This window comes from Meles meles, chromosome 8, assembly GCF_922984935.1.
Source record: "Meles meles chromosome 8, mMelMel3.1 paternal haplotype, whole genome shotgun sequence".
Classification (NCBI taxonomy): domain Eukaryota; kingdom Metazoa; phylum Chordata; class Mammalia; order Carnivora; family Mustelidae; genus Meles; species Meles meles.
The window spans coordinates 101678973-101705187 of NC_060073.1; the positions used below are offsets into that span (position 1 = coordinate 101678973).

A 26215-nucleotide genomic window follows, 5' to 3' on the forward strand; every position below is an offset into this window, starting at 1 on the left:
TGAGGGGACAGCATGTGTCATCGCGATTGTGGAGAGGTGTGAGTGATGTGTTGGTGGCACAGGTCATTCTGCCACACGTGGGTAGTACTGGTACATCAGCTAGGCTGTGAGACTTCGCGGGAGGAGGGGTGGAGAGAGATTAAAATTTCCCCGCGTGGTGATGTGACCTTGTTGTCACTTTTTTTTTTTTTTTAAGATTTATTTATTTGACAGATAGAGACCACAAGTAGGCAGAGAGGCAGGCAGAGAGAGAGAGAGGAGGAAGCAGGCTCCCAGCCAAGCAGAGAGCCTGATGCGGGGCTCGATCCCAGGACCCTGGGATCATGACCCGAGCTGAAGGCAGAGGCTTTAACCCACTGAGCCACCCAGGCGCCCCTTGTTGTCACTTTTCTGATGTCTTAGACAATGATAACAGGACTATTGTTGCTGAGCCTTTGTTTTTCATTTCTGACAACAGTGTATAATGGTTTCAGGGGCAGGATCCATCCACTCACATTATCTGATCATTTAAAAAATCTGTATCAGGGGCACTTGGGCGGCTCAGTGGGTTAAAGCCTCTGCCTTCTGCTCAGGTCGTGGTCTCAGGGTCCTGGGATCGAGCCCCACATCGGCCTCTCTGCTCAGCAGGGAGCCTGCTTCTCCCTTTCTCTGCCTGCCTCTCTGCCTGCTTGTGGTCTCTTTCAAATAAATAAATAAAATCTTTTAAAAAAAAGGTAAAAAGATAAATATCTTAAAAGAGACTATGATCTAGTGAGGGGTGACAATAGGCAAATGTGCCATTTTGGTATTTAATTGTCATTAATTGGGCAAATTGAGATACACTATTTCGTTTTTTCTAGGCCACACAGCAGAATGCTAATAGATTTATGGTTAAAAAATAGTCTAGACTGCAATGTTTGGAAAATTACAAAGGAAATAATATTCACTGGTTCTAATTAAAATGAGGGGGCAGCTGGCTGGCTCCGTTGACAAAGCACTCTTGATTTTGGGGTGGTGAGTTCAAGCCTCACTTGGGTGCAGAGATTACTTTACAAAATAATAGAATAAAACTTAAAAACAAAAATGACCGCTGTTACTCTGTAAATCTGTTGATACCTTGGGCAGAGAAAATTTTATCCATCAAAAATATTTTTCAAATATTTTACCTTTTTTATTAAATTTTTTTTACAGATTTTATTTATTTGAGAGAGAGAGGGAGCAAGAGGGTGTGTGAGCAAAGGGAAGGCAAAGGTAGAGGGAGAGGGAGAATCTCAAGCAGATTCTGTCTTGAGCCTGGAGCCTGATGCAGGGCTCGATGCCATGACCCTGAGATCATGACCTGAGCCGAAATCAAGAGTCGGATGCTTAACTGACCAAACCAACCAGGTGCCTCTTGAATATTTTACCTATTTTAACAGATAGAATGAAAAGAGGAGAGAAAATAGAATTTTCTTGTAGGGCATAGCATGATAGAAGGTAACATTTCCCTAACTGTATGATGATATAAAGGCCTTGGGCCTCCAGCCAAAAAGTGCAGTTGGCTAGGGTCAGCCCGGGAGTGATTCAATCAGACTCTCACTTGAATGAGGAGCCACCTGCGTGTTTAACAAGCTCTCTGGGGTATCATAAGTCAAGTTTGAGCAACACGGACAGCGTTCTGGAACGGACATCAAAACATCGAGGAGCTAACCCTCACTCTGCTACCAGCTGGTGTGGCTGAGGTCAGACGGGTTTCTCCATAAACTGCTTAATGACTCTTTTGACATATATGGACTTGCTTATGGAAACAGGGAATGCGTAAGTTGCATCCTACCATTTTTTTTTTTTAAATAGAGGACTGGGTGGTTTGCTTGGAGTGTTTCAGTCAGTGGCAGAGCTGAGAAGACAAGCCAAGACTTCAGTCTTTGGTTGGATTTTTTTTTTTTTTTTTGCATGAAATTCCTCCAGGTAATTCCAGTTTCATATATAAGGCTCTATGGTGTCTAAGCTTTCGGTTTTCCTGTGATTGCCATGTCCTTGCTTTAGGGTGCCGCCTTCTTTTTGTACCCTGTCTACCTCTTTAAGAAAGTCCAAGGAATGGGGTCACACAGTGTCTTTTTGGGCCTCCCATGGGAGATGTGAATTGCCCTTGGTTAGTTGATAATTTCTCACATTTTCACCTGGAAGAGTGCTGTTCCTTCTAGGATCTCCTAATGCTTCCTGTCAAAGCACAGAGGACAAGGAGTTTATTTCTAGTAATCTCACATGGGCCAGCATGGAGCTCACATCTTGTCTGGACCTAGATACTCATTTTCCAGGTCATGAGCTTATCCTCTAACTTGAATGTATGAGGAGGTCAGAAACCACTTTTACAGGAAACAGAAGTAAAAATGTCAGCATGGGACTTTTCATTTTAAGCCAGTGGAAAAAATTCTTGGTCCAGCTGTGAATTAAATTCAGATAGGGGCCTGGAGAAGGATTACTTTACTTTTCTCTCTCTCTCTCTCTTAAAGATTTATTTATTTGAGAAAGAGAGATAGAGAGAGTTGAATGAGTGCTGGGGGAGGGGCAGAGGAGGGAGAGATTCTTTAAGCAGACTCCTGACTGAGCATGGAGCCTGATGCAGGGCTCCATCCCAGAACCCTGAGATCATCACCTGAGCCGAAATCTAGAGTTGGGATGCCTAATCAACTGAGCCACCCAGCTGCCCCTGCTTCTCTCTTTTCCAGGGGTGGTTTTCTGTAATTTTCATTGTTGGGTAAAAATGTATGAAAACAGAATGAATACAGGATTCAGGTTACCAGAGAATAAAATATCCTGAGATTGAAATTAAAATTACAGTGTAGGGACGCCTGGGTGGCTCAGTTGGTTGAGCAGCTGCCTTCGGCTCAGGTCATGATCCCAGCATCTTGAAATCGAGTCCTGGCTTCGGGCTCCTTGCTCGGTAGGGAGCCTGCTTCTCCCTCTGCCTCTGCCTGCCACTCTGTCTGCCTGTGTTCACTCTCTCTGACAAATAAAAAAATAAAATCTTTAAAAAAAAATTGCAGTGTAGTCCAGCCAAATCTATTGATTTAATGTGATTTTCGTGCCACACCTGTGAATCAGTTTCCATGAAATGTTCCAGGTGTTCATTTAACTGCAGACAGGTAGATTTTCTGTTTTCTTCCCATTCTCCTTCTAAAACACGAATATTCTTCTGCTCAGAAACCTCCAGTGACTTCCTTCTGCCTGAAGATCGTCATCCAAACTCTTCAGCACATCATCGAAGGCCATTCACACCCTAACCCCTATCTACTTTTCAGCCCTCTTCTCTACCCCAACTCAAAATATGCTCCTAGAACTTTCTTGCTGTACTTCAAGCATATAGTACGTTTTGATAGTCATAGTCTCACTGGGTCATAGTTTTGGGCCCTCTTGGCCCCACATGGCCTTCTCTATCTAGGGAGATTCTAATCCTCTTCTAAGGCCCAGATCAAATGTGGCACTTCTCAGAGAGGAGTAGGGACTAGAACATGGATTCTGGAGCCAAAGCCTATTTCCTCACCTGTGAAATGGGTACAATGACAGTACCCACTCATAGGGTTGTTGTAAGAATGAAAGAAGTTACTGTGCATAGTTCCTGGCATGTGGTTAGCCATTACTGTCCTCTGTACTCCTAGGGAAAAAAAAGGAAATCACCTCTCTCCTTTTCTTTGCCCCATAATTATTTTTTCTTTTTCTCATACTGGTCTGTCTTCTGATTAGCATTCTATTAATTGAGTATGTATCTTTCTCCCTTGCTAGGCTCCCAGCTTCCTGAATGCAGATTTTCACTTACCTTGGTGTTCCCGGCACTGATCCTTCCACAGCATAGTTTTTTTCCAAATAGCTTTATTGTGGTGTAACTGACATAATGACCCTGCCTGTCCAAAAGTGTACAATTTCATACATTTTGACACATGCCTACACCCATGAACACTTTATCACTGTCAAGATGGTGAATATCCCAGTCACCCCTGCAAGTTTCCTCCTGTCCCTCCCCACCTCCCATCCAGAAGCCCCCCATGGATCTGCTTTCTGTCTCTATTGGTTAGCTTTTCATTTCCTAGAAGTTTCCATAAATGGAATCATACAGTATGCACTTTCTTTGGTCTGGCTTCTTTCACTTGGATAATTATTTTGAGGTTCACCTGTGACGTAGCACGTGTTCAGGGTTCATTCATTTCTAGCTCCAAGTAGTGGCTCATTATGTAAATATACCACAGTTTGTTTACCTGTTTGCCTGCAGCTAGATTGCTGGGTTGTTTACCAAAGGTAGTTTTTAATAATTGTTTATTACATTGAATCAGTTGTAGAGTAACATTAACGAGAACCTGTTATGTTCCCACATTTGCTTCTCATGATAACCTAATTCAGAGAAACAAAGTTCAGGTTAGTTGAATTAAATACCGGTCCTTAGTTGGCATTTGGGGAGTGCTCTCTGACACGCCACCCAGATTCTCCCCTGGTCCCCCATGGGCTGGAAGGTTGGGACATGCCAGCTGGGTCCTTCTGTGGGAATTGCTGTCAGCGGAAGAGACCCATCTCACCCAACATCCTCCCTCTTCCATCTTAACGTCTAGATCTGGGGCACCTGACCCACCACAGCACATGAAATAAATTAGCAAATGAATGAGCGAATGAAAGAACATTTGAGGTGTTCTTTTTGCTCTGAAGCCTAAAAGGATGCTTGACTTCGAATTCTTCCAGAGCCTTAAAGAAGACCTCACTTTAGATTGTGCTGTGGGCAATGATGAGTGTATCTTTTTCACCCACGGGTGTGACAGTCACTTGGTCACAGACCTTGACAAACGTCATGATCGTCCACTGGACTGAGGTTTAAAATGGCCCGTGGGTGCAGAGCCTCAAGGCAGGCTTATGACTGTGAATGACACACAGTTGTGGTTTGCACGGTTCTTCCTGTCCCCTCCCCGCCCCGCTTCAGCCTGCGGCCCCGAGGGGGCTTAGCAGAGGAAGGCAGCTGCTGTGGGTGCCTTGCCGTGTGGAAGGAAAAGATGAGGTTGGAGCGCGGTGGTCAGGGAGTGACCTTCTACCTGTTTGCTAATGGAAGGGTGTCTACTGACCACCTTGTATGTGGGAGGCCTCGCCGCTGACGGCCTGTTGTCATTTTGATCTTCTTGAATGAATCCTTCTACTATGTTCCAGGACTAATAGGAAATAACATTTCATGGGGGGTACAGATTTCAGAGAGATAGCCATCCTTTCTCTCCCACCATCACCTTGGTCAATCTAGGCTTTGTGAGGGAAAAAGAAAAACTGAAGAAGGAGACATTTATGAAGTAGGTGAAGGATGGATGGTTTGAAGGGTCAGGAGTGACAGGGGGTTTCCCCATGTGTAGAAGCCACTGGGGTTTTTGTTGCAATTATAAGAGGGGCCTAAACTTTCTTCTTGACATTTTCTGGCTGGTACGAAGAGTCCGTGGTCTTTCCCAAGGCTAGGGCATGAGGTGGTCTTGCCTGCATTTCCCAGCAGATGCCTTGGGTGGGTAGTTTGCAGCTGGTGCTCGGAGTCTTTGAACTCTGTTGTAGACACACAATGTGGCTAGAGTTTCTAAACCAGAGAGCAACCACAGTAATTATTGAGAAAAGCCTTTTCAGCAGTAGTGAAGTCTAATGGGACGAGTACGGGGTGGAGGGTAGGAGGCAGACAGATCTGGACTCGTCACTTGGGCCCTGCCACTGGTGGCCTTGTAGCCCTCAATAATGCCCAAGCCTCTTGGTGTCAGTTTCCCCATCTGTAGAATGGGGAGAATAATTACAGCGTGGGAGGTATGGCCAGGAGGTATGAATTTAACATAGTATCCCGAGCGCTCAGCACAGTGGCACACAGAAAATCCTCCATCAGTCTGGAGCTCTTATCTCATGCCCCCAGGAACCCTGGTAAGTTAGATTGACCTGCAAAAGGAGAAAGTCCGCTCAGCTCTTGTTCTAAAGACTGCTGCCTGGAATTGAATCAAACGGATCACACTGAAAAATGAACCCAAGTAGGGGCTGATGACTGTGGTTTGGGGGAAACGCACCCAGACAGCAGGTGCCGGCTTCACATCTCACCTCACACGTCTTTCCCAGGACAAATGACTTCCCAAGCGGTCCTCATCTGCAAATGAGGGGGTTAAATGAAACCAGTGGTTTCTAAACTGCATTCTGAAGAAACCAAGTATCCCCCCGGGTGCCTCAGGGCTGGGCAATATTTGCCTTAAGATTTCTTTACAAAAATATCTTAAACGATTAGTCCACGCTTTGGAACAAGGCTGACACGGCGCAGATCTGTGCCCCAGCGTGTACTAGCCATGTGACTTTGGGCAAGTTACCGGATTTTTGTAAGACTCTGCTTCCTTTTCTGTAAACTTGGAATAATAAGAGTATCTATTGAATAGGGTGATCAAGAAAATTAGAGAAGTTTCTACCTGTTAAGTACTTAGAACAGTGTCTGATACGCATTAGCACTCGGGAGATGTTGGTTATCACTTTGCCAGCCTCTGAACCCACAGTTTTTATGCCAGGTAGACTTGTGTCTGTGCTGGATTCTTCGGGCTTAGAATAAAACCCATGTGCTTTGCCACGGTCTCAGCGGAGGTTGGTGAACTTTTTCTGTCAAGCACCAAGTAGTAAATATTTTAGGTTTTGTGGGGCATACAGAGTCTGCTGCAGCGCCTGCCCTAGCAGGCTGGAAGCAACCTTGGGCAAAATGTAAATGAATGAGCATGGCTTTGTGACAATAAAACTTTATTGATAGGCCCTGGAATTTGGATTCTATATAATTAGCATGTGCCGTGAAATAGCATTCCTCTTTTGGTGTTCTTTAATCATTTGAAATTGTAAAGACATTCTTAGCTTGTGGGCCGATTAAACACAGACAGTGGGCTGGATTCTGCTTGTGGGCGGGTAGCTCGCCAAGCCCTGTGTCTAGGTCTGCCTACCTCCAACCCTGTCTCTCTCACCACTTTTTTTTTTAAGATTTTATTAATTTTTTGACAGAGAGAGATCACAACTAGGCAGAGAGGCAGGCAGAGAGAGAGGGGGAAGCAGGCTCCCTGTTGAGCAGAGAGCCCGAAGCGGAACTCGAACCCAGGACCCTGGGATCACGACCGGAGCCGGAGGCAGAGGCTTTAACTCACTGAGCCACCCAGGCACCCCTCTCCCCACTTTCTGCTGTGCTTCCTAACTTTAGCTCCCTGACCCCTGGTGTGCTAAGCCAGAGAACTCCTTTTCATTGGGGGGACATCTGCATTCCTTCGGTCTTCCTTGAAACCCCATCTAGCTCTGCACCCGGCTTCCTGGCCAGCTGCTCGGGGACACCGCACCCGACCTTATGTCAAGTACGCCCTGCCCCACATCCGTCCCAGAGTTACTATTGGATAACCCAGTTTTCTTCCTAGACTACATTGATCAGCCTCTGTAATTATCTTGTTTGTGCATTCCGTGTCTCTGTCTCTGCTCCATAGGGGCGGGGACCTTGCTTTCTTTGTCACTGTAGCATCAGCTTGCCACCGTGCCAAGAACATCGTGTTCAGTCAATACTGTAGAATCGGGGATGAATCCACGCCCTCTGTGTCTTTGTTTGTTTCATATACTGCGTTCATAATACCTGCTCTCCTTGCCTTGTAAAATTACAAGAAACGAAAATGGGCTTTTAAGAGGAAGGTGGTAAATCTTTAAGGCAGCCTCGTAGGCAGACCCCAGAATGCAACCAACACATCCTCTTACTGAGGAAGATAACTTCTGGGGGTAATAGTGATACCGGTATGAATGAGGCTGCTTTTGTTCCTTGTCTCTGATATTTTCCACACATAAGGAAATGGCGATATGTGTTCATTTCTCTTTGGCCTTAGCAAAAGCAATTATTTATTTACTAGCAGATAGTATCTTACTAGTGTGTCCCATTAGGCATTTTATTTATTTGTTTGTTTATTTGTTTTAAGAGAAGGAGGTGGAGAGAGTGGGCGGGGCGCACAGAGAGTGGGGGGGAGAAAGAGAAAATCCTTTTCTAAAAAGATTTTATTTATTCACTTTAGGGACAGAGCAATCATGAGCAGGGGGAGGTGCGGAGGGTGAGGGGCAAGCAGACTCTCACACTGAGCACAGAGCCTGACACCAGGCTCAATGCCAGGACCCTGAGACCAGGACCTGAGCCGAAACCACGAGTCAGACGCTTGACCCGCTGAGCCACCCAGGTGCCCGTATTAGGCATTTTATAGTTGTTATCATATATCCCACAACCATGCTGTAAAAACTCATGTGCCCATTTTACGGGTGAGAACAGTTTAAGTGGTCCAGTAAGCGGCTGAGCCAGGATAAGAACCTAGCTCTGTCTGATGCCAGAATAAGGGCCGCTTCCCTGGTACATCACGAGATTCTTCTCCGGCGATACACAGACCTTCCGGATTGCGCCACCAGTACAGTGTCGCCGAGGAGCTCTCCAGACCTGCTGCTCTCCACGGTCAGGAGCAAGCCGTCTGGGTTTTATGTGTTTATTTCTGGCAGAACGAAGTATTCTGTTTCTTTAGAAGGAAGAGTGCTTTTTGGTCCTCAACTTACTTACTTATTTATTTATTTACTTTTTTTTTTTTTGCTGATTTTGGCTTAAATCCAGAGCACGTGGATTCATTTTCTCTGGATGTGCAGGCAGCTTTTACATACATCACAAGAGGGCAAAATGAGTTTGGGGGATCTGGCAGGCAGAGAACCACCGAGAACCAGCCACGAGGCTAAACATAGCTTGGTCCTTTGTCAGATATGAGCATTCGCTGTTACGTTTCCTCAGGAAGTAAACGCGGCCCAGATTGTGGCTGGCTCTGTCCATGAAAACCTGTGTTCGTGTCCTGAGAATAAATCTGCATACGCGGTTTATTCTAACTTCTATTAGTTTCACATAGCCTTACTTCAAAAATGGGGTTGGGGTGCCCACATGGCTCAGTCCCTCGAGCATCTGATTCTTGATTTCAGCTCAGGTCATGATCTCAGGATGGAGAGATCGAGCCCTTTTGTGGGGCTCTGTGTTCTTCGAGGAGTCGGCTTGAGATTCTCTCTCTGCCCCTCCTCCTGCTCACGCTCTCTTTCTCAAAAAAAGAAGGGGGGTGGCCTATTATGACTTTTGGTAGTGTGGAACCTAGCTTGCGCTGGATTTCCCTCTTCTTACCCGAATTCTTAATCTATGGATGGTCCCTTGTGCACTTACCTCCTCAAGGCAAGCAGGGGTGAGGGCTGAGGGCTCGTACATGCGCAATGTGAGCATTTTGGAGCACAGTTTCTCACTCCTGGGCGAGTCACCTCTCCAGCCCGGTAGACCCAGAGGGAAGCCTCACCAAAGGGGAATCAGAGACCCCCACCGTGCTCCCAGAGCATCTTCCCATTTCCATCAGCAGCAAACCCCCTTCTGGGCCCCTGAGCGAAGAATCCCACTCTTAATGGACATTCATGAAACAATAATGACCACAGTAACATCTCAAAACATGATAGGAATAGAGACCACTCCGAATTTAATATGAGATTGCTCTGGATTGACTGAGGACACAGTTCCTCTTTATTAAATCATCTGTGAACCACTTAAACGGTGATGCTCCTGGAATGGAATGATCTAGTTACAATGGCGCTGGGGCTGTATCCAGAGGAAGAGCACATAGCCGGGAAAGCGTAGATGCCACAGGTAGTTTACAAGGGATTTGGTGATACAGTTCCGTGTGGTTTCCCTTCTTATAATGACAAACCCTTTTCTTCAAATAAATACACCTGAATCACATAGAAGAATAAAAAAAAAATACAATAGCCTTATAAATGAGAAAGAAACCAATATACCTCTAAAAACAGCAGGTTGAGAATGGTCTATGCATAACCGAAATGCTTTGGGATGGCGTTCCCATCCGAGAAAGAACCAGCACACATTTCCCATGATCCATGTGTATCCTGTACAGAGTCCAAGAATAGTTCAACAGCTGCAAAATCCCGATTTTTGTGTGGGTAATAGCAGCTAAGTGGTACTGTGTAAGACATCTGTAAGAGCTGATTGTCTATTAAGTGTGACTACTCCTCACTATAATTTTAAACTTACATACGCCGAACGTAATATTATACGTATTTAAAGATCAAGTTATTTCCTCCGTCTTTAGTGGCATTTTTTCCCCCTTCCCTCGGATTTTCATTATAGCTAGTTACTTTCGTAGGAAAAATTCATTATGTTGAAGTGCTAAAGAGAAGCAAATCCAATTTGAATCCTATGTTTAAACATGAAAAGCATCTGCCATCACTGAACAAAATATCCCCCCATCACCTCTGTAAAGTATTAACCTAAGTAGATGTTAAAAATGCTCTTTCCCCTACCCTCCAAGGCTAGTGTCATCCCTGCCGGCAAGGCAGCCGGACTAGACTCCTGCCTCTTAGTTCTCATATGTGTGCAGGACTACAATTTAAATGCAAATAACCTTGCGCCTCATTATCTGAGTTCCCGCAGACACAGTACAGTTGTGACTCTGCCTGTGAAAATTAAGGGAGGGAGGTTCATCTGTATTCGAACACACGCATTACTCAGAGTAGATTCAAAAGAGCAATTCATCACCGCTTTCAAATTAAACCGGGGAGTTGCAGAGTGCCTAGGTTACAGAGGAATGCCTCCCTTTTTGCTACAGAGGGACGCTTTTCTACAAAGACAATGTGACAGAACTTCTCTTACTGCAGCTTTTCAATTAGTTCCCAGTGACACTAGGTAATTGAAACAGAAGACTTCCTTCAATAGGAACACAGCGAGTTGAGTGGAAAAGATACATTTATGGTAATGCTAAGCACCGCTGGAGGACAATGTAGATGCATCCAAATACCACTGACAGGAGAATGACCACATCAGCCTAAAATGCAAGAAAATTATCCACAATGATTTACCAAACCGACATCACTCCAGGAGATACTGTTTTTTTTTTTTTTAATTTTTTATTTTCTGTAAAATCATCTTTTAAATATAAGGTTATTTTAAAATAATTCTTTGGTTAAAGTATAATTCAAATAAAAAGTAGAAACTCCTCCAAGCCATTCACTACAGGGTGAAAAATACCCCCCTCTTTCAGCCATCAGATGGCCATTTAATCAGCCATTCAGATTCTATGAATCTAAATGTAATGGAAAACACTGTATTCTAACTCCACACTGGGCTAAAGCAATAAGCTCCCGGCTACCAATGCAGTGATGGAGAAGAGGGCCTGGGAAAGTGAGACCCCCAGCTTGTGCATTAAAATGTGCCAATTATTCCCGTCCACAAGGAATAGACGTGGCATGTTAAAATCACCGAAACCGAAGTCCTACCTATGAATAATACTGGGGCATTAGCGGACTGATGGGACACTCTTGTACCAGCAGCAAACTGTTTCAGAGTTTCAATCCCAGAACAAAGCCTTTAGTTAATTTCAGATCCATTTCAGGCAACTTTTACCATTAAAAAAAAAAAAAGTTCCCCTCTGCAAGTAACATTTGATTCTTCTTCTCTTCAAGTCCATCTGTCCGTCCCCGTCTGTCCTTCTTTCCTTCCTTCCTTCCTTTCTTCCCTGTCTTCCCTACCCCCAATGTTAGTTCTAAATAAGCATCAGCCTCAGATCAAAAAGAACCGAGCTGAAGTTCAGGGTGTGATGTCAACCTAGAATATTTGGATGAAAATGAAATCACGTAATACACTCCTGCATTCTTTTTATTACACACAGATTCAACATGATTTTCAAAGAATATCTCCGTTGGAGTCTTAGTTTTTTAAATACCAATACGTGAAAAGAGAATCGAATGTGAATTCAGATCATTCAGGCCATTTTGATCAATGATCCGGACAATGAAAGCAGAAGAATAAACTCCTGAATTCAGGGTTTTCTACCTCAATTATTCAGCAAATGATTTCAGATCTCTGCCTCCTGCTCATGTAGAGGACAGCCTAAGACTCCGTCCATACTGTGCTAAGGACAATGGGCTGGTACCCAGCTGAACTGGCATCTCAGGTCATCACAGGACCAAGACAGCCAAGAGGGAGGGAGAGGAGAACCTATCCCGAGCCCTATTCTGTCCAGGTACAGACGCTGCCCAGAACACACAGCTACAGTCTTCAAGGAAGTCATATGTAAGGTGTTCAAGTATTATTCTGACCATTGCAAGTCCAAGAAAATTTGTGGAGAATCTAATGAACATTACGGATCTGATTAAACAGTAGATTCATTTCATTACAGATGAAAGAATGAATAGCAGTGACATCCTATCAGCCGTAATGTGATTTTTCTCCTAGAAATCTCTTACTGGGAATATTTCCCCCATTTTTCAGGTTAAAACATTTTCTATTACTCAAGGACATGAGCATGGAGTATTTTTATACCCAGTAGCTGGATCAGTGTTGGGGCAATGCTAGAAAAAATCAAGTTTGTTTCTTAAAAATCTAAAATTCATTACATATTTGTCTAAGTGGCCTAAAAAAAAACAAAAAACAAAAAACCACCCAACTGTAATCTTCTTGCTGATTAAGACACACAGCCAGCATCCTTTCACTTTCCTCCTCTTTTTAGGGATCCTCACTTTCCAGTTTCAAATAGGAGCACAGATCTATTTTCGGGTTTCATATGTACTATTTGCTACAACATATACTGATTTGTTCTACACTGTTTCTCTACATGTCTTGGATCTCATCTGCACACACAGTCTACACAGTGAACTACAGCGCACCAGACCGTTGCGTGCGGCCAACAGTCAGCTAGTCACACAGTTAAATACACATCAATAACTGATGTCTTAATTTGATTGTCATTTATTTTTCTTTTAAATAAACTCCCTCTGGATTCAGGAAGCAGGTGTGACGAGAAACCACAGGACTGGGTTCTCCCACCTTTTCTTAAGTAGCCCTACCTCGGTATGTTAAGTTCTAGAAAAACAAACAAATAGAAAATGACAGCACGCACGGCAATCACGACTGCCGTCCTTTAAATTAGTTCCCTGACTTCTTTGAGCGTCCCTGGTGTCATTGATGCATTGGTGGATGTTCTGCCTTCAGTGACAAGTACTCTGTGTACAATGACCTGACCCCGGGTATGGTCTGTAAAGACGTCCGTATTGCACAGGAACGAGCTGCTTGCTGACTCAAGTAATGGACCGAACACACACGCTTTCAAAATGCCAACCTCCTTCACCAGTTACCACAGTCTAGACTCTAGGGGCAAAGATGAGCAGATCATGGTGATTTGGAAATGCCGTGATGTGGATAATGCCAGGTCGCTTCAAATTTTGCAAGTTCTTTGCTCCCACAATCGAATACGTCACACGTCTGTCTTCCTCCTGAGTGTCCAAAAGTGCTTGGTCTCCCTATTTCACAGAGAGAAGCGAGGGGGAAGGGCCATAGCAAAAAGCCGTAGCCAGTTGTTCTAGAGAAAACGCGGCGAGAGTAGGTACCAGGGTGGACTGAGTCATCAAGCAGGCGTCTTGAGCCAGCAGCACGGGTGTGGGGGTCCTAGGGAGGGTAGAATTTGATGTGTAATAAGAACAACTCTCTGCAGGGCCGTGTTTTCCAACAACCTTAGAAAGAATCCCTCAGCTTGGCTTGGCCTAACTGGACATGGAGTTCAAAAGAGAATCCCATCCCCAAACTGGCAGCTCAGTGTCTCTCCAGCTGGATTCTAGACACACAACCTCCTCTCCCATTCTTCCTTGGAGCATGCTGACTGCTCCTTCAGGAGCTCTCCGGCTCCTTAGCCATGCACAGAAGGAAGAACACATCTGCTGCTGTAGCAGGTGCCTTGATTTACGAAGACAGTTCTTGAAAGCTTTGTTAGCTAGGTAAGCATCCAGAGAGAATGAATTCCATCCCTGAATCAGGTCTTTTTCTCATTCCCACAGTCTCATCATCATCAGAGCTTTAAAGCATGAAAGGAAATCTGCTCAAAGACTCTGAGCTGTCCACTTAGGAGGTGGTACGGACTTGGCCACTGTCACTGAACACACAGAAAGACGCTTCTCCCAAAGGCCTTCTAGAGCTTCCTCTTCTCGTTCACTGCCATGATTTATTCTTGCAGCAAGGTCTCTCTCCAGTTGAAGCCCCCAGTTGGTCCATGGGTAAGAGGGAGGATAGGTGGGTCTGTCAGCTGCCATATCCCAGTTTCTCCCAGCTCTTCGCAGGAACAAAACCCCAAGTATGGGATCTGAAGTCAGAGTAGTCAAGGAAGGGGAAACAGAAAACAGAGGTTTAATGCTTTCCCTTTGACCTACACATAAAGATCTTCAGGTGGCCCTTGGGAATAAGGAACAGTCCCAGGAACTGACAGGGGCTTTGTAGACCAGCCTCTCTTCCAAAAATCAATAAAGGAAAAGGAAACGGATGAAATTGACAAATTAGAGGGAAAGGCATTTACACAGCAAAGGGATTCACCAGAAAAGATTCATTAAACGGTGAGCTCCCCTAGTGTAATTAAGTAATTGTTTATAGATTGCTGCTTAATAGTGTGGGAGGAAAGAGGACAATCATACAGAAAGCTGAGGTGCCCGGAGTTAATTTGTAATTGTGAATCAAGCTGAAAATGCGGCTCAGACATTTCAGAAATTATATTTGGACAATGGGAGAGATTATGCTATTTTAAAAGATTTTTCACCCAGTTTCGTCTTTTTTTTTTTTTTTTTCCCCTTCTTGGAATGGTTATCTGTAATAGTCGAAGCCGAAGCTCACCCTTCCTAATGTCAGGAGCCACGGCGTCCCTAAATGTATTTCTGTGCCTGGGCCCAGAGCTGCGATTATAAACAGGACAAAAATCTCTGCCTTCAAGCAGCTTACAGAGTAATGGGGGTGGACACAGATGCATAAATGAACTTTAAAAGAAAATGAGAAAAGCATTGCAATCGAGTTTGAATCGGGTTCTCTGGGGTCAGAGACAGGAAGCCTGGAGGGAAGTGTGTGGGAGGGCGACTGATGGGAAAGCCTCTTCCACAGGCTTGAGAAGGAAGAATCCAGATGTGTGGGTCACTCTCATGGGTTTTTGTCTCGTGGCCTTGTTCCTGGTTTGCCTTGCAGCCCGATCGTTTTAAATCACTGCTTCCTTTGGCTTACCACCCAGGCCCTTTCGTCTAGCTGAGCTGTCGATGTTGTCTGGGTCCCCTCACCCCTCGTCATCCAGTCCATGGTTCCTCAGGGAAATCCAGACAATCTGCCTTGAATTCTTAGCTACTTCCCAAATTTGTGCTCCTAGAAACTAAAACTCACTCAAACACATCCTTTTCTTTTACACGAGGCCCTACACAGAGCACCACTCAGTACAACTTGGTCGAGTGCATCGATACACACATCTTCCCAGCTCAGAAACACATGCTGCGAACAGCTTAGCTGTCGGCCGGTCAGGGAGCGTTCTAACACTGCCTGGCCCCACAGCCTCTGTGATAGAAATATGAATTACCTTTCGGACCATTTGTACGAAGTCCTTGGAGTTCTGAGGGGACAGGCCCTGCAGCTGGCAGGTACATGCTTCCAGGGAAGACGCGTGAGCCACAATCAGGATGTTATTTCCTGGGGAAGAAAAGCAAGGACTGGGGAGACCATTTCTTTCTTCCTTCCTTCCTCCCTTCCTTTTAAAGATTTATTTATTTATCTGAGAGAGAGAGAGAGAATCTTCAAGCAGACCCCCCACTGAGTGTGGAGCCCAATGTGGGATGCTTAACCGACTGAGCCACCCAGGCACCCCTGGGAAGACCATTTCTATAAAGACCTATGTAAACTTTGTAAATACGGGAGGTCAAATGTTCCAGGGAGGGACAGACATCCTAAAAAAATGAGACAATTTGGCCAAACAATATTTTGAAAAGCTTTGTATTTCTAAGGCAGCCTAATATCGTTTAAAAAAATAACCTTTTAATCTGAAAATAATTATAGATGCATAGGAGGCTATAATTATATGTATATACAGTAGGTAAATATAGACAATGTAAAATTACATCTCATATTTATGACATTGCGTAATATGGGTACACAGAAATATGGATACACATATTATGTGTGTATGTAGTATACAGTGTAGTATATAGTACATATACTATAGTATAGTATACTGCATTATAGTATATATACTATAGGCACAGCTGGGAGGTCCCTCATACCAGGCATCTGACCTCCCCTAGTGGGAATTTCTTGCCTACCTATGGTACTCTAGCAAAATCAGGAAATGCCTGCTGGCGTAATGCAGTTTACTTTGTCTATCACGTGTGAAATTCTTTGTAAACACCACAATCAAGATACAAAGATTCGGGGCGCCTGGGTGGCTCAGTGGGTTAAGCCGCTGCCTTCGGCTCGGGTCATGATCTCGGGGTCCTGGGATCAAGTCCCGCGTGGGGCTCTCTGCTCAGCAGGGAGCCTGCTTCCCTCTCTCTCTCTCTGCCTGCCTCTCTGTCTACTTGTGATCTGTCTCTGTCAAATAAATGTTTAAAAAAAAAAAAGATACAAAGATTCTGTGTCTACAGGGCTCTCTGCTACTTCTTCTAATACAGTTTTCAATGCTGCCACCTTAGAACTGGGAGCACTTGATACTTTCTGGCTGATAGACTATGCTGACGAGTATCTTTACAGCGGGGAGCACAGGAGTAGTAAACGAAAGGAGTGGTTTATCACTGTTAATTGTTACAATACTGCTGACCGGGGCTCTCCACGGGTAACATTTCGGTGTGTGTAATTCCAGTTTTTGCTCTATGAAGATAACATAAAAAGCAGTGGAAATGTGCATATACTTTCATCATCCCTTTTTTCCCTAAATATGGATGGTGACTAGTCTTATGTATCATTAAATATTTGAGTTCAGTGTTTATCAAATACAGTGACAGACTGGAGTCTTCCAGAACACTGCTCTTGGTCAGTGGTAGCAGTGACTGTGTTGGTGAAGGTGTGGGTGTCCGTGCTCTTGGGTCAAATCCTGGGCAACAACAGTGTTAGGTTAAGAAATGTCTGGAAATTTTAACAGGGAACTTCCTTCATAGATTGCAAGATAAACAGATGTAATGCAGAATTCTAAATGCTTTCATATAGCAACTAGGTCTGGTATATTCCCATGGCATATCTACCATTTACTAGAGAGAATATTACAAATTTAACATGAAAGCGTCTAATAAGAAAGAGAAGTCTTTCTTTCTTCCTAAGCAAGTCTGCTAAAGCAAGTTGCAACAGCTTGAATAGCTTACAGACGGCGATGGAGGAATGACCACATAATTAATTAGAGAGTCCAAAATGATATCACCTACCTTTACTTTTACACTCACTTATTATTTCTTTTGTCACTTGGAAACTTCTACTAATGTACGTGTCATAGGATTCTGAAACCACTAATTTGCTGACTGGAATGTGAGGTCTGTAAGAGAAGAAATGAACAAAGGCGATGAAAACATTTTGATCCCAAGACAAAGCAATTGCTAGGATTCTAAACTTTTATTTCAAGACCTTTCTAGAGTTCCCGTAGTTCTGTTTACCCATTTCCCTAGAAAGGAGGAAGGTAGAGAGAAGAGTAGTTCCACTCTATGGAAGTGGGGTCAAAATGTACAGAACGTGCAGAAATCAAGGCTGTGCATGCAAGGTGTCCAAGTGACCGGTGGAAAAGGGAAACCGTACAGGTGTCACTTGTGGGTTAACTCATGAGCAGTTTGACTAATTTTCTGACCATCAGCGCTGGGCCATGCAGCTAACAGGAAGCAAAGCAGAGTTAGATCTATTTATCTCTATAGATCACCAGAGATGTCCCAAGCCCCTCTTTTCTAGCCTTATACACCATAAGCTGTAAGAATAAGTTTTGTTTATTTTTGAGGTTTTCCCCAGTTCTATTGGGATAGAATTGCTGCTTCACGTTGTAGAAGTTCAAGGTATAAAAGTGTTGATCGGTCCACCTACTGTCATAAAATTATTTCCACCACAGTGGTAAGCTAACATCTCCATCAGGTCACCTAATCACCATTTCCCCTTTTGTGGTGAGAACATTTAAGATTGACCCTCTTCTCGGCAACTTTCAAGTATACAATACCGTATTATTGACTAATCACCACACTGTGCAGTAGATCCCCAGAACTTCTGTCTGTAAGTTTATATCCTTTGACCAACATCTCCCCATTTTCCCCAGCCCCCAGTCCCTGGAAATCCCCCTACTGCTGTCTGTTTCTCTGAGTTTGGCTTTTTAGATTCCACATATGAGTGATACCATGTGCGGGGATCTCTTTGAGCTCCCATATTCATTTCCTTTGAATACATACCCAGAAGGGGGATTGCTGGATCATATGGTAGCTCTATTTTTAATTTTTAAAGGAATCTCCATATTGTTTTCCATAGTGGCTGCACCAATTTACATTCTCACCAACACTGGATAGCTCTTGTCTTTTTGAGGACAGCCATTCTAACAGGCGTGAGGTGGTATCTCAATTGTGGGGTTCCCCCCCATTCATATGTGGAATTTTATTTATTTTTTTTTTAGTTCAAAATATTTTTTAACTTTATTTTTTCAGTGCTCCAAGATTGTTTATGCATCACACCCAGTGCTTCATGCAATACATGCCCTTCTTAATACCCACCACCAAGTCCTCCCAACCCCTCACACCCCTCCCCTCCAAAAACCTCAGTTTGTTTCTCAGAGTCCACAGTGTCTCATGCTTTGTCTCCCCTCTGATTTCCCCCCACTTCACTTCTCAATTGTGGGTTTAAATTGCATTTCCCTGATGACTAGTGATGCTGACATCTTTTCTTGAACTTGTTAGCCATTTGTATGTCATCTTTGGAAAAATATCTGTTAAATTCTCCTGCCTTTTTTTGTTTTGTTTTTTAAAGATTTTGTTTATTTATTTGACAGAGATCACAAGTAGGCAGAGAGAAAGGGGGAAGCAGGTTCCCCGCTGAGCAGAGAGCCTGATGCAGGGCTTGATCCCAGGACCCTGAGATCATGACCTGAGCCGAAGGCAGAGGCTTAACCCACTGAGCCACCTAGGCGCCCCCTTCTGCCCATTTTTTTTTTTTTAAAGATTTTATTTATTTATTTGACAGAGAGAGATCACAAGTAGACAGAGAGGCAGGCAGAGAGAGTGAGAGGGAAGCAGGCTCCCTGCCGAGCAGAGAGCCGGATGCGGGACTCGATCCCAGGACTCTGAGATCATGACCTGAGCCGAAGGCAGCGGCCCAAACCACTGAGCCACCCAGGCGCCCCATCTGCCCATTTTTAAATTAGGTTTTTGGTTTTTTTTTGACTCTTGAGTTGTAGAGTTCTTGATATGTTTTAGATATTAACCCCTTATCAGATACATGATTTGCAATATGCTGTCCTCTTTTGTAGGTTGTTTTTCATTTTTTGGATTGTTTCTTTTGCTTTGCAAGAACTTTTTAGTTTGATGGAGTTTCACTTTATATGGTTTCAGTTCTTATGTATAAGTCTTTAATTCATCTTGAGTTAATTTTGTGATTGGTGTATCTGCATAGTGTTATCCAATTTTCCTAATACTGTTTATTGAAAAAACTATGGTACCTCAGTGAGTATTCTCAGCTCCCTTCTCAAATGTTAGCTGAACATATATTTGAGGATTTACTTCTAGGCTGTCAATTCTGCTCCATTGGTCTGTGTCTATTTCTATGCCAGTACCATACAATTTGAATAGTACAGATTAGTTTGAAATCAGGAAGTGTGATGCTTCCAGGTTTGTTGTTCTTTGTTGGGTTTACTTTGGCTATTTAGGACCTTTTGTACTACCATCCAAATTTAGGATGGTCTTTTCTAGTTCTGTGGAAAATACCATACAGACGTTTTGATAGGGATTGCCTTTAATCTAGAGATGGCTTTGGGTAGTATGGACATTCTAATACTATTCTTCTGATCCATGAACATAGGATATCTTTCCATGTGTTTGTGTCTTCAGTTTGTTTCAGCGGTCTGGTATATTTCAGTATACAGATCCTTCACCTCTTTCCTTGATTTTATTCCTAAGTATTTTTTTGTTTTCGATGCTGTTGTGAATGGGATTGTTTTATCTCTCCTTCAGACGTGTTTTAGTACATAGAAAGACAAATTATTTCTGTATGTTGATTTTTATATCCTGGCACTTTACTGAGTTTGTTGATTAATTCTCATAGCCTTACAGTGGAGCCTTTAGGATTTTCCATATATGGAATCATATGCTCTACAAAGACATTTTTACTTCTTTCTTACCAATCTGTATGCCTTCTATTGCTTTTTCTTGCCTGACTGCTCTCAATACTTTGTGAATGGGCCTTGTCCCTGATCTTAGAGAAAAAGCTTTCAATCTTTCACCACGAGTTTGATGTTAGCTGTGGGCTTGTCATATATGGCCTTTATTATGTTTTGGTATATTTGTTTTATGCCCAATTTGTTGAGCATTTTTACTATTAAAGGATGGGGTATTCTGTCAAATGATTTTTCTTCATGAGTTGAGCGTATGATTTTTAACTTTCATTCTATAAATGCAGTATGTCATATATTGATTTTTGTAGTTGAACCATCCTGGCATCCAAGGGATAAACCCCATTTGATCACGGTGATTCCTTTAATGTGCTGTTGAATTTGGTTCACTAATATTTTGTTGAGAATTTTTACATCTATATTTATTAGGAGCATTGATCTATAGTTCTCTTTTCTTACAGAGTCCTTATCTCTTTCCTATAGAATACTTATCTGGCTTTGGTATCAGGGTAACACTGGTCTTATAAAATAAGTTTGGGGAGTTGTAAGGATAGATTTTAAATGCAGATATTAGGTCCACTGGATTTGTGAACTTACGAAATCACCAGTCTTTTCTTTTTCTTGTTTTGAACACAGACCATACACCTGGAAATAGGAAAAGCTCAGGGAACACAGAGATGAAGAGAACCCAGCTTCTGTGCTGGGGGAGTTCTCAGTGTGTGGCTGGGGTGTGCAGGCTATTTGTGCAAATGGTAATTATGAACACTGTACCAAGGCATGTAAGAGGATGGCCAATGCAGGGCTCTCCCATCTTGGTGACACTGCGTGTCTTCACTCTCAGCCACTACTGTCTGGTCCGGTCTCCCTGTACTACTTTGAGTTGCTAGTCTATGAGATGTGTGTCTTGTCGTTGAGTACAGCTCTATCGTATTTTCTATCTCATCTTTCATTGTTGGTGTTGAATGGATGGCGGATGGAGGTGGTCGTGAGTCCTCAAAGGGAAGTCACATGGCATCTTGATCAGAACACGTTACTGCTGCTACCACTACCACAAAGATTTGTTGAGAGGGTCCCATGTGTCAGGCTCTGTGCAAAGTGACCTACTCGCACGCTGTGAATATAGCCCTCCTAGCAACCCTTTTGCAAAATCCTGTTCGTGGTTGACAAAACTAAGGCTCAGAAAGGCTAGAGAGGACTTGCCTCTACTTACACCATTAGCAACTCTTGGGCCCTGGATTTGAGTCTGGTCTGAGATCACTGCCTGTACACCCGGAGGCATTCTGGATGGTTTCGACAGTGCGCCACCCCCAAGGCTGCCCTTCTGTGCACTTGGGTTTACTGTCCAGAGAGGAAGAATGGCATTCTCAGTGCCAACCCCATCCATCTGAAGGAAACCCACACTCCTTGAAATCACATTCCCTTGGCAAGCATACTTCTCCTAGGAGACAACCTTCTGAGTCTCACAACACCCCGGGGGACAGGAGACATGAATCACCACTTTTAGGGACGGACCTCATTGTTCTGGAGCAAACCCTTTTTTTCCATCCCCACCTCCTGTCTAGTTCCATTACCACTTACATCACCTGGTCTCCCAGGAGCCCAGCATAGTGACAAAAGGCCACTTTGTATGGCTCAGGGAGTCATCTCCATGGTGGGACCATGGTCATGTCTGAGATTTGCAGAAGGGAAGAGCACGTAGATGCTGGGATCCGGTTTCTCCAGGTCAGCTCTTGCCTTTGGCAGTTCTTGCCTTGAAGTGGAACATATGAAAGGCTTCCATGGTTGAACTAGTTCTATAGGGGGAGGCCAGAGTCCAGGCTTCCTCACCGCCATCTGCAGCAGGCATGGCGCTTCTAGAGCTCAGAGTCAGATAGGCCTCCAACCAACAGCTAGACCTGGACGCTCAGGCAGCAGCCCTGGAACAGGTTCATCCTGGTACAAGCTCTACTCCCAACCTTGCTTTGACCTAGGCTATACTGTGGGCTTCTGCCTTGAGCCCCACACCAAAGGATGATTCATTGCCCCTTTAACACTCCAGACTCATGCCCCATCCACACACCATTCCCCTAGCACCCCTAGTTAGAGCCCTGTTCTGAAGCCCAATCCAACTGGTGTGTGTGTGTGTGTGTGTGTGTGTGTGTGTGTACGTACATACACACACACACATATATATATATATATTTTTTTTTTGGTCTTGATCCTTCTGGCCCAGCTCCCTAAGACTAGGACTGCTTTTGACACCCAGCCCCCAGGCTTGGTCTTGGGGCCAGTGGATGACACCTGGGTATTAGTCACCGGGCTGGATTTTCCTTAACCTACTTCCATGCCTCCTCCTCCTTGTTCCAAGGTGAGAGGACTCTCCAACTGGGGCTTGCTTGATGTATAATACCCTATCAGTCCTTGCCCCTCTGCCCAGCACACATTGACTCAATCATTTGGGCATCACTACTTGCCTCAAAAATGTTGGCACACTTGGCATAATGGCACAGGGACTTTAACTCCAGGGCATGTGCCTCTCACATGCTTTATTGGTGACTTTCACAATTGATTTATAGAATTAGAGGCTTAATCCTCTTCTCCCCCTTGTATACAAAGGGGTTGAACTGAATTTCGATTTTCTGTGGAAAAAAAGAAAAGTCTGGAATAAGGACCAGGTCCTGGCCCCCAAGTTCCTGGTGTTCCTTCTGCTTGTCCTACTGTTGCTGCGTGTGTCTGCATGTGCACGGAAAGGCTCAGACAGGAGGACTGTGGAGAACTTTGTAAATGAGCTTGGGAAGGTGTGCAGGGTACAGTTAAGGGGGTGAACTGTGGCCCAGGTTGGCTGGGAGATGCTGAGGGGGAGTGAATCAAGAACGTCATTTCACCAATGTTGGCAATGACTCACCCTCTTTCCAGCCCAGAGGGATGAGGGCTGTTGGCATGGGGACAATAATTGATTGCCATTTCCCCCAAAGTATGGAAAAACAGTTGCCATAGGGGAGATGGGACAAAATGTGAAGTGTGACTGAGCCTTGAGCAACATGGGTTTGAACTGTGTGGTCCATTTATATGTGGATTTTTTTTTTTTATAAATACAGTTCAGTACTATAAATTTTATCATTTTCTTTTGTCTAGCTTACTTTATTGTAAGAATATGGTATAGACTACATAAAAATACAACATATGTGCCCATTGCCTATTTATTGGTAAGAATTCTGGTCGACAGTAAGCTCTTAGTTGTTGAGCTTTTGGGAAATCTAACACTGTATGTGAATTTGACTGGGTGGGGGTCAGCATCCCTCACCCCCTGCATTGTTCAAGACTGAATTACTAGTAGGTTATCTTATTTTTGAGGAATGCTAATTTCCTTTAAGCAGGTAGCACACATTAATTAATTTATGGGGTCATCTGAAGTTTTATTTACAGAAAAGGGAAATGAATATGGAAAAAAAGATATTTTCTCCTATCTTTGCCAGAAGCTCACATTGCTTCATTTGTGGTTTGGGCAGGTATCTGAAATGAAAGGTCACAGGATATCACAAGGAGGAAATTGCTGTTTGGTCACTTGCTTCAAATTCTGCCTTAAGAAACAGGAACTTAATTCTCCTCTATAATGGGCATGAATATCCCTTCCCAGGGACATTTTACGAACACCCGAGTGGAGTTTTGAGAGTTGAGAATTCACCAATAATAATATAGTTACACTAATGGCTTACATGAGGGTTATTCATTTGTGATCAATCTACGAACACTTCTTTCCTTTATACTCCCAGCACTGTCTAGTCTCACGGAAAAAGCAAAGGACTAGGAATGGGGAGATGGTAAAGCGATTAGATTACATGGTGCTCGACAGGCAGGAAAGGATCAATACAGGTTAGTTGTTGTTGCCGTCACTGTTCCGTGTGTTCACTAAATAGAATGACTTTCGTCTGTAAGAGAGGACAAGTAGCTTGCCTGTGTTTTGGGGTTACAGCTATAATAAATGAAGATCAAAAGAATTACGAATGCTCTGGAAAAAAATGAAAAAGGAAAGTCCAAGGCAAGACCCTATCCTGTCCCTCAACTCCCCCCCCTCACCCCCGCCGCAAGCTTCTGGAACTGCATCAGGCTTCGCTGGTGGACAATCCTGGAATGCAAAATGGTTTTATCCTTCACCAAAAGAGACAGAACGAAGTCAGGAAAGCCCAGTGTGTGCACAGGGGGCGCTAAGTACGAGGGAATGCTGGCTTTCTCGGTTGTGGTCTTTGAAACGATCACTTGATGCCCACTGCTATGGACCACCACGCATGGGCTCTGCCTGGTCCTCCGTCTCCTTAGTCGGCCCGACTGGTGTAGAAAAGTACTTCCACACTGACGCTGGGAGGCAGCAGCCCAGAGGGTTACCTGTAGGTTGTATCCACGCTCAGGTTGGCGGCCGCTAACTCTGACGGAGGGATCCACGCAGGTAAGGTGTTCCCAGGAACCCATTTTGTCCACTCAAATAAGCCGGGCTCTACCCGGATCTTCAGGTGGTTTTCTTGTTGTAAACCTTAGACGTGAAAGGAAATGATGATGAATGAACAGGCAAAACTGCCATAGAAATTCTGGCCCGTGTCTTCTCTTTTCTGCTGGGTGCTACATGGAAGGTGGCTTGGTTTGGTCAAGGGGGTTTGGTCAAGAGTTTCTCATTCCCACATGTGACAAACAGACAAGCTTCATCCTCTGGCCCCGGCGACGGGATGGATGCTGGCTTTACGGGGCCTCTGACTTCAGGAACACGAGTCATAACCCGTGTCATGTATTCACTTCGTGACGACTAGACTGGCTTCTCCTAAGGGAAGTCCCAAGACAGCCTTCCTGAGAAACTTCAGAAATTCTCTTAGCATCCTCTGCCCTACAACAGCTGAAACTGTCTTTGAACATCATGGAAACTAGTCACTTTCTCGACCAGGAAATCCAATTTTGAGTATTTCCAAGTGCCAGGGCACAAGTCCTGCATTTTCTTGAAGGGTAATTACCCTCAGAGTAGGACTTGTCCCTGTTGAACTTTCTGTATAATTCTTTTAGCCCAGTGTTTTAATATATAAAGTATCTTATTTTATTATTTATTTTAAAAGATATTATTTACTTGATAGAGCGTGAGAGAGGGAACACAAGCAGGGGCAGTGGGAAAGGGAGAACCAGGTTCCCACCGAGCAGGGAGCCTGACGTGGGACTTGATCCCAGGACCCTGAGATCACAACCTGAGCTGAAGGCAGATGCTTAACTGACTGAGCCACCCAGGTGCCCAAAGTATTTTCATGTATAAATGCATTCTGGTTTACTTAAGGAATGGAAGTCTCAACGGAAGTGTCCATTCTTCTATGGCTTGGCTAATTCCGGCTCATTCATTTGTTTGGTATAAGCGAATAGTTCCAGTCTATTTCTACTGGTTTTGCTTCCAGTGAAATGAGAGCGGAGATGCGTGTAACTCAAGCTTCCCCAGATTTTAGGGTGAAAGTTGAGTATCTTTATAGCAATGGTGTTTTTAAAGCCATCCAATTAACTACAGAAACAGGGATGATTAAGATTAACAAGAAGCAAACAGAGCAGAGTGGGAGGAAATGATTTCACTGTTTCACTGTTTTTAAAAAAAAGATCACACGCTGTAGGCTCCAAATTATTGCCAGACAACGATATTTCACAAGCCTACTATTCATCCAAGAGGGCTTTACATTTTCTTTTTTTTTAAACATTTTATTTATTTATATGACAGAGATCACAAGTAGGCAGAGAGGCAGGCTGAGAGAAAGGGGGAAGCAGGCTCCCCACTGAGCAGAGAGCCCGATGTGGGGCTTGATCCCAGGACCCTGGGATCATGACCTGAGCCAAAGGCAGAGATTTAACCCACTGAGCCACTCAGGAACCCCAAGGGCTTTACCTTTTCAAGCAAAAAATGATCTGTATACCTCCTTTCATCTCATTTAATGCCACCAGAGTATGACTTGGGGATGCTTGCAAGGATAGCTTCCAAAAGACTCACGGCTATAAATTCCACATTTGAAGCTTCCCATTGGCTAATGTCCCGCAAGTCTAGGATAGTCTAGCTGTAGGGCTACCTGGAGGCAGGAGGATGGATTTGTGGA

At 44.1% G+C, this 26215-nt stretch overlaps 1 protein-coding gene across 3 annotated transcripts in view; it reads right to left on the reverse strand.

Annotated features, from left to right (window-relative positions):
• Positions 1 to 9477: 9477 nt before the first annotated feature.
• Positions 9478 to 26215, reverse strand: part of UBASH3B (ubiquitin associated and SH3 domain containing B) — a 136381-nt gene continuing 119643 nt past the window's right edge. For 2 of the 3 annotated variants that reach the window (XM_046015536.1, XM_046015538.1), the window contains exons 11-14: positions 24495 to 24639; positions 17212 to 17318; positions 15384 to 15493; positions 12767 to 14141 (exon numbers count right to left, since the gene is read on the reverse strand). In XM_046015536.1, coding sequence (XP_045871492.1) covers positions 14004 to 14141; positions 15384 to 15493; positions 17212 to 17318; positions 24495 to 24639 — 500 coding nt within the window. In that variant the 3' untranslated portion in view covers positions 12767 to 14003. Of the gene's footprint in view, positions 9727 to 12766; positions 14142 to 15383; positions 15494 to 17211; positions 17319 to 24494; positions 24640 to 26215 lie in introns of those variants that run through there. The other variant, XM_046015537.1, reaches the window with a different exon arrangement.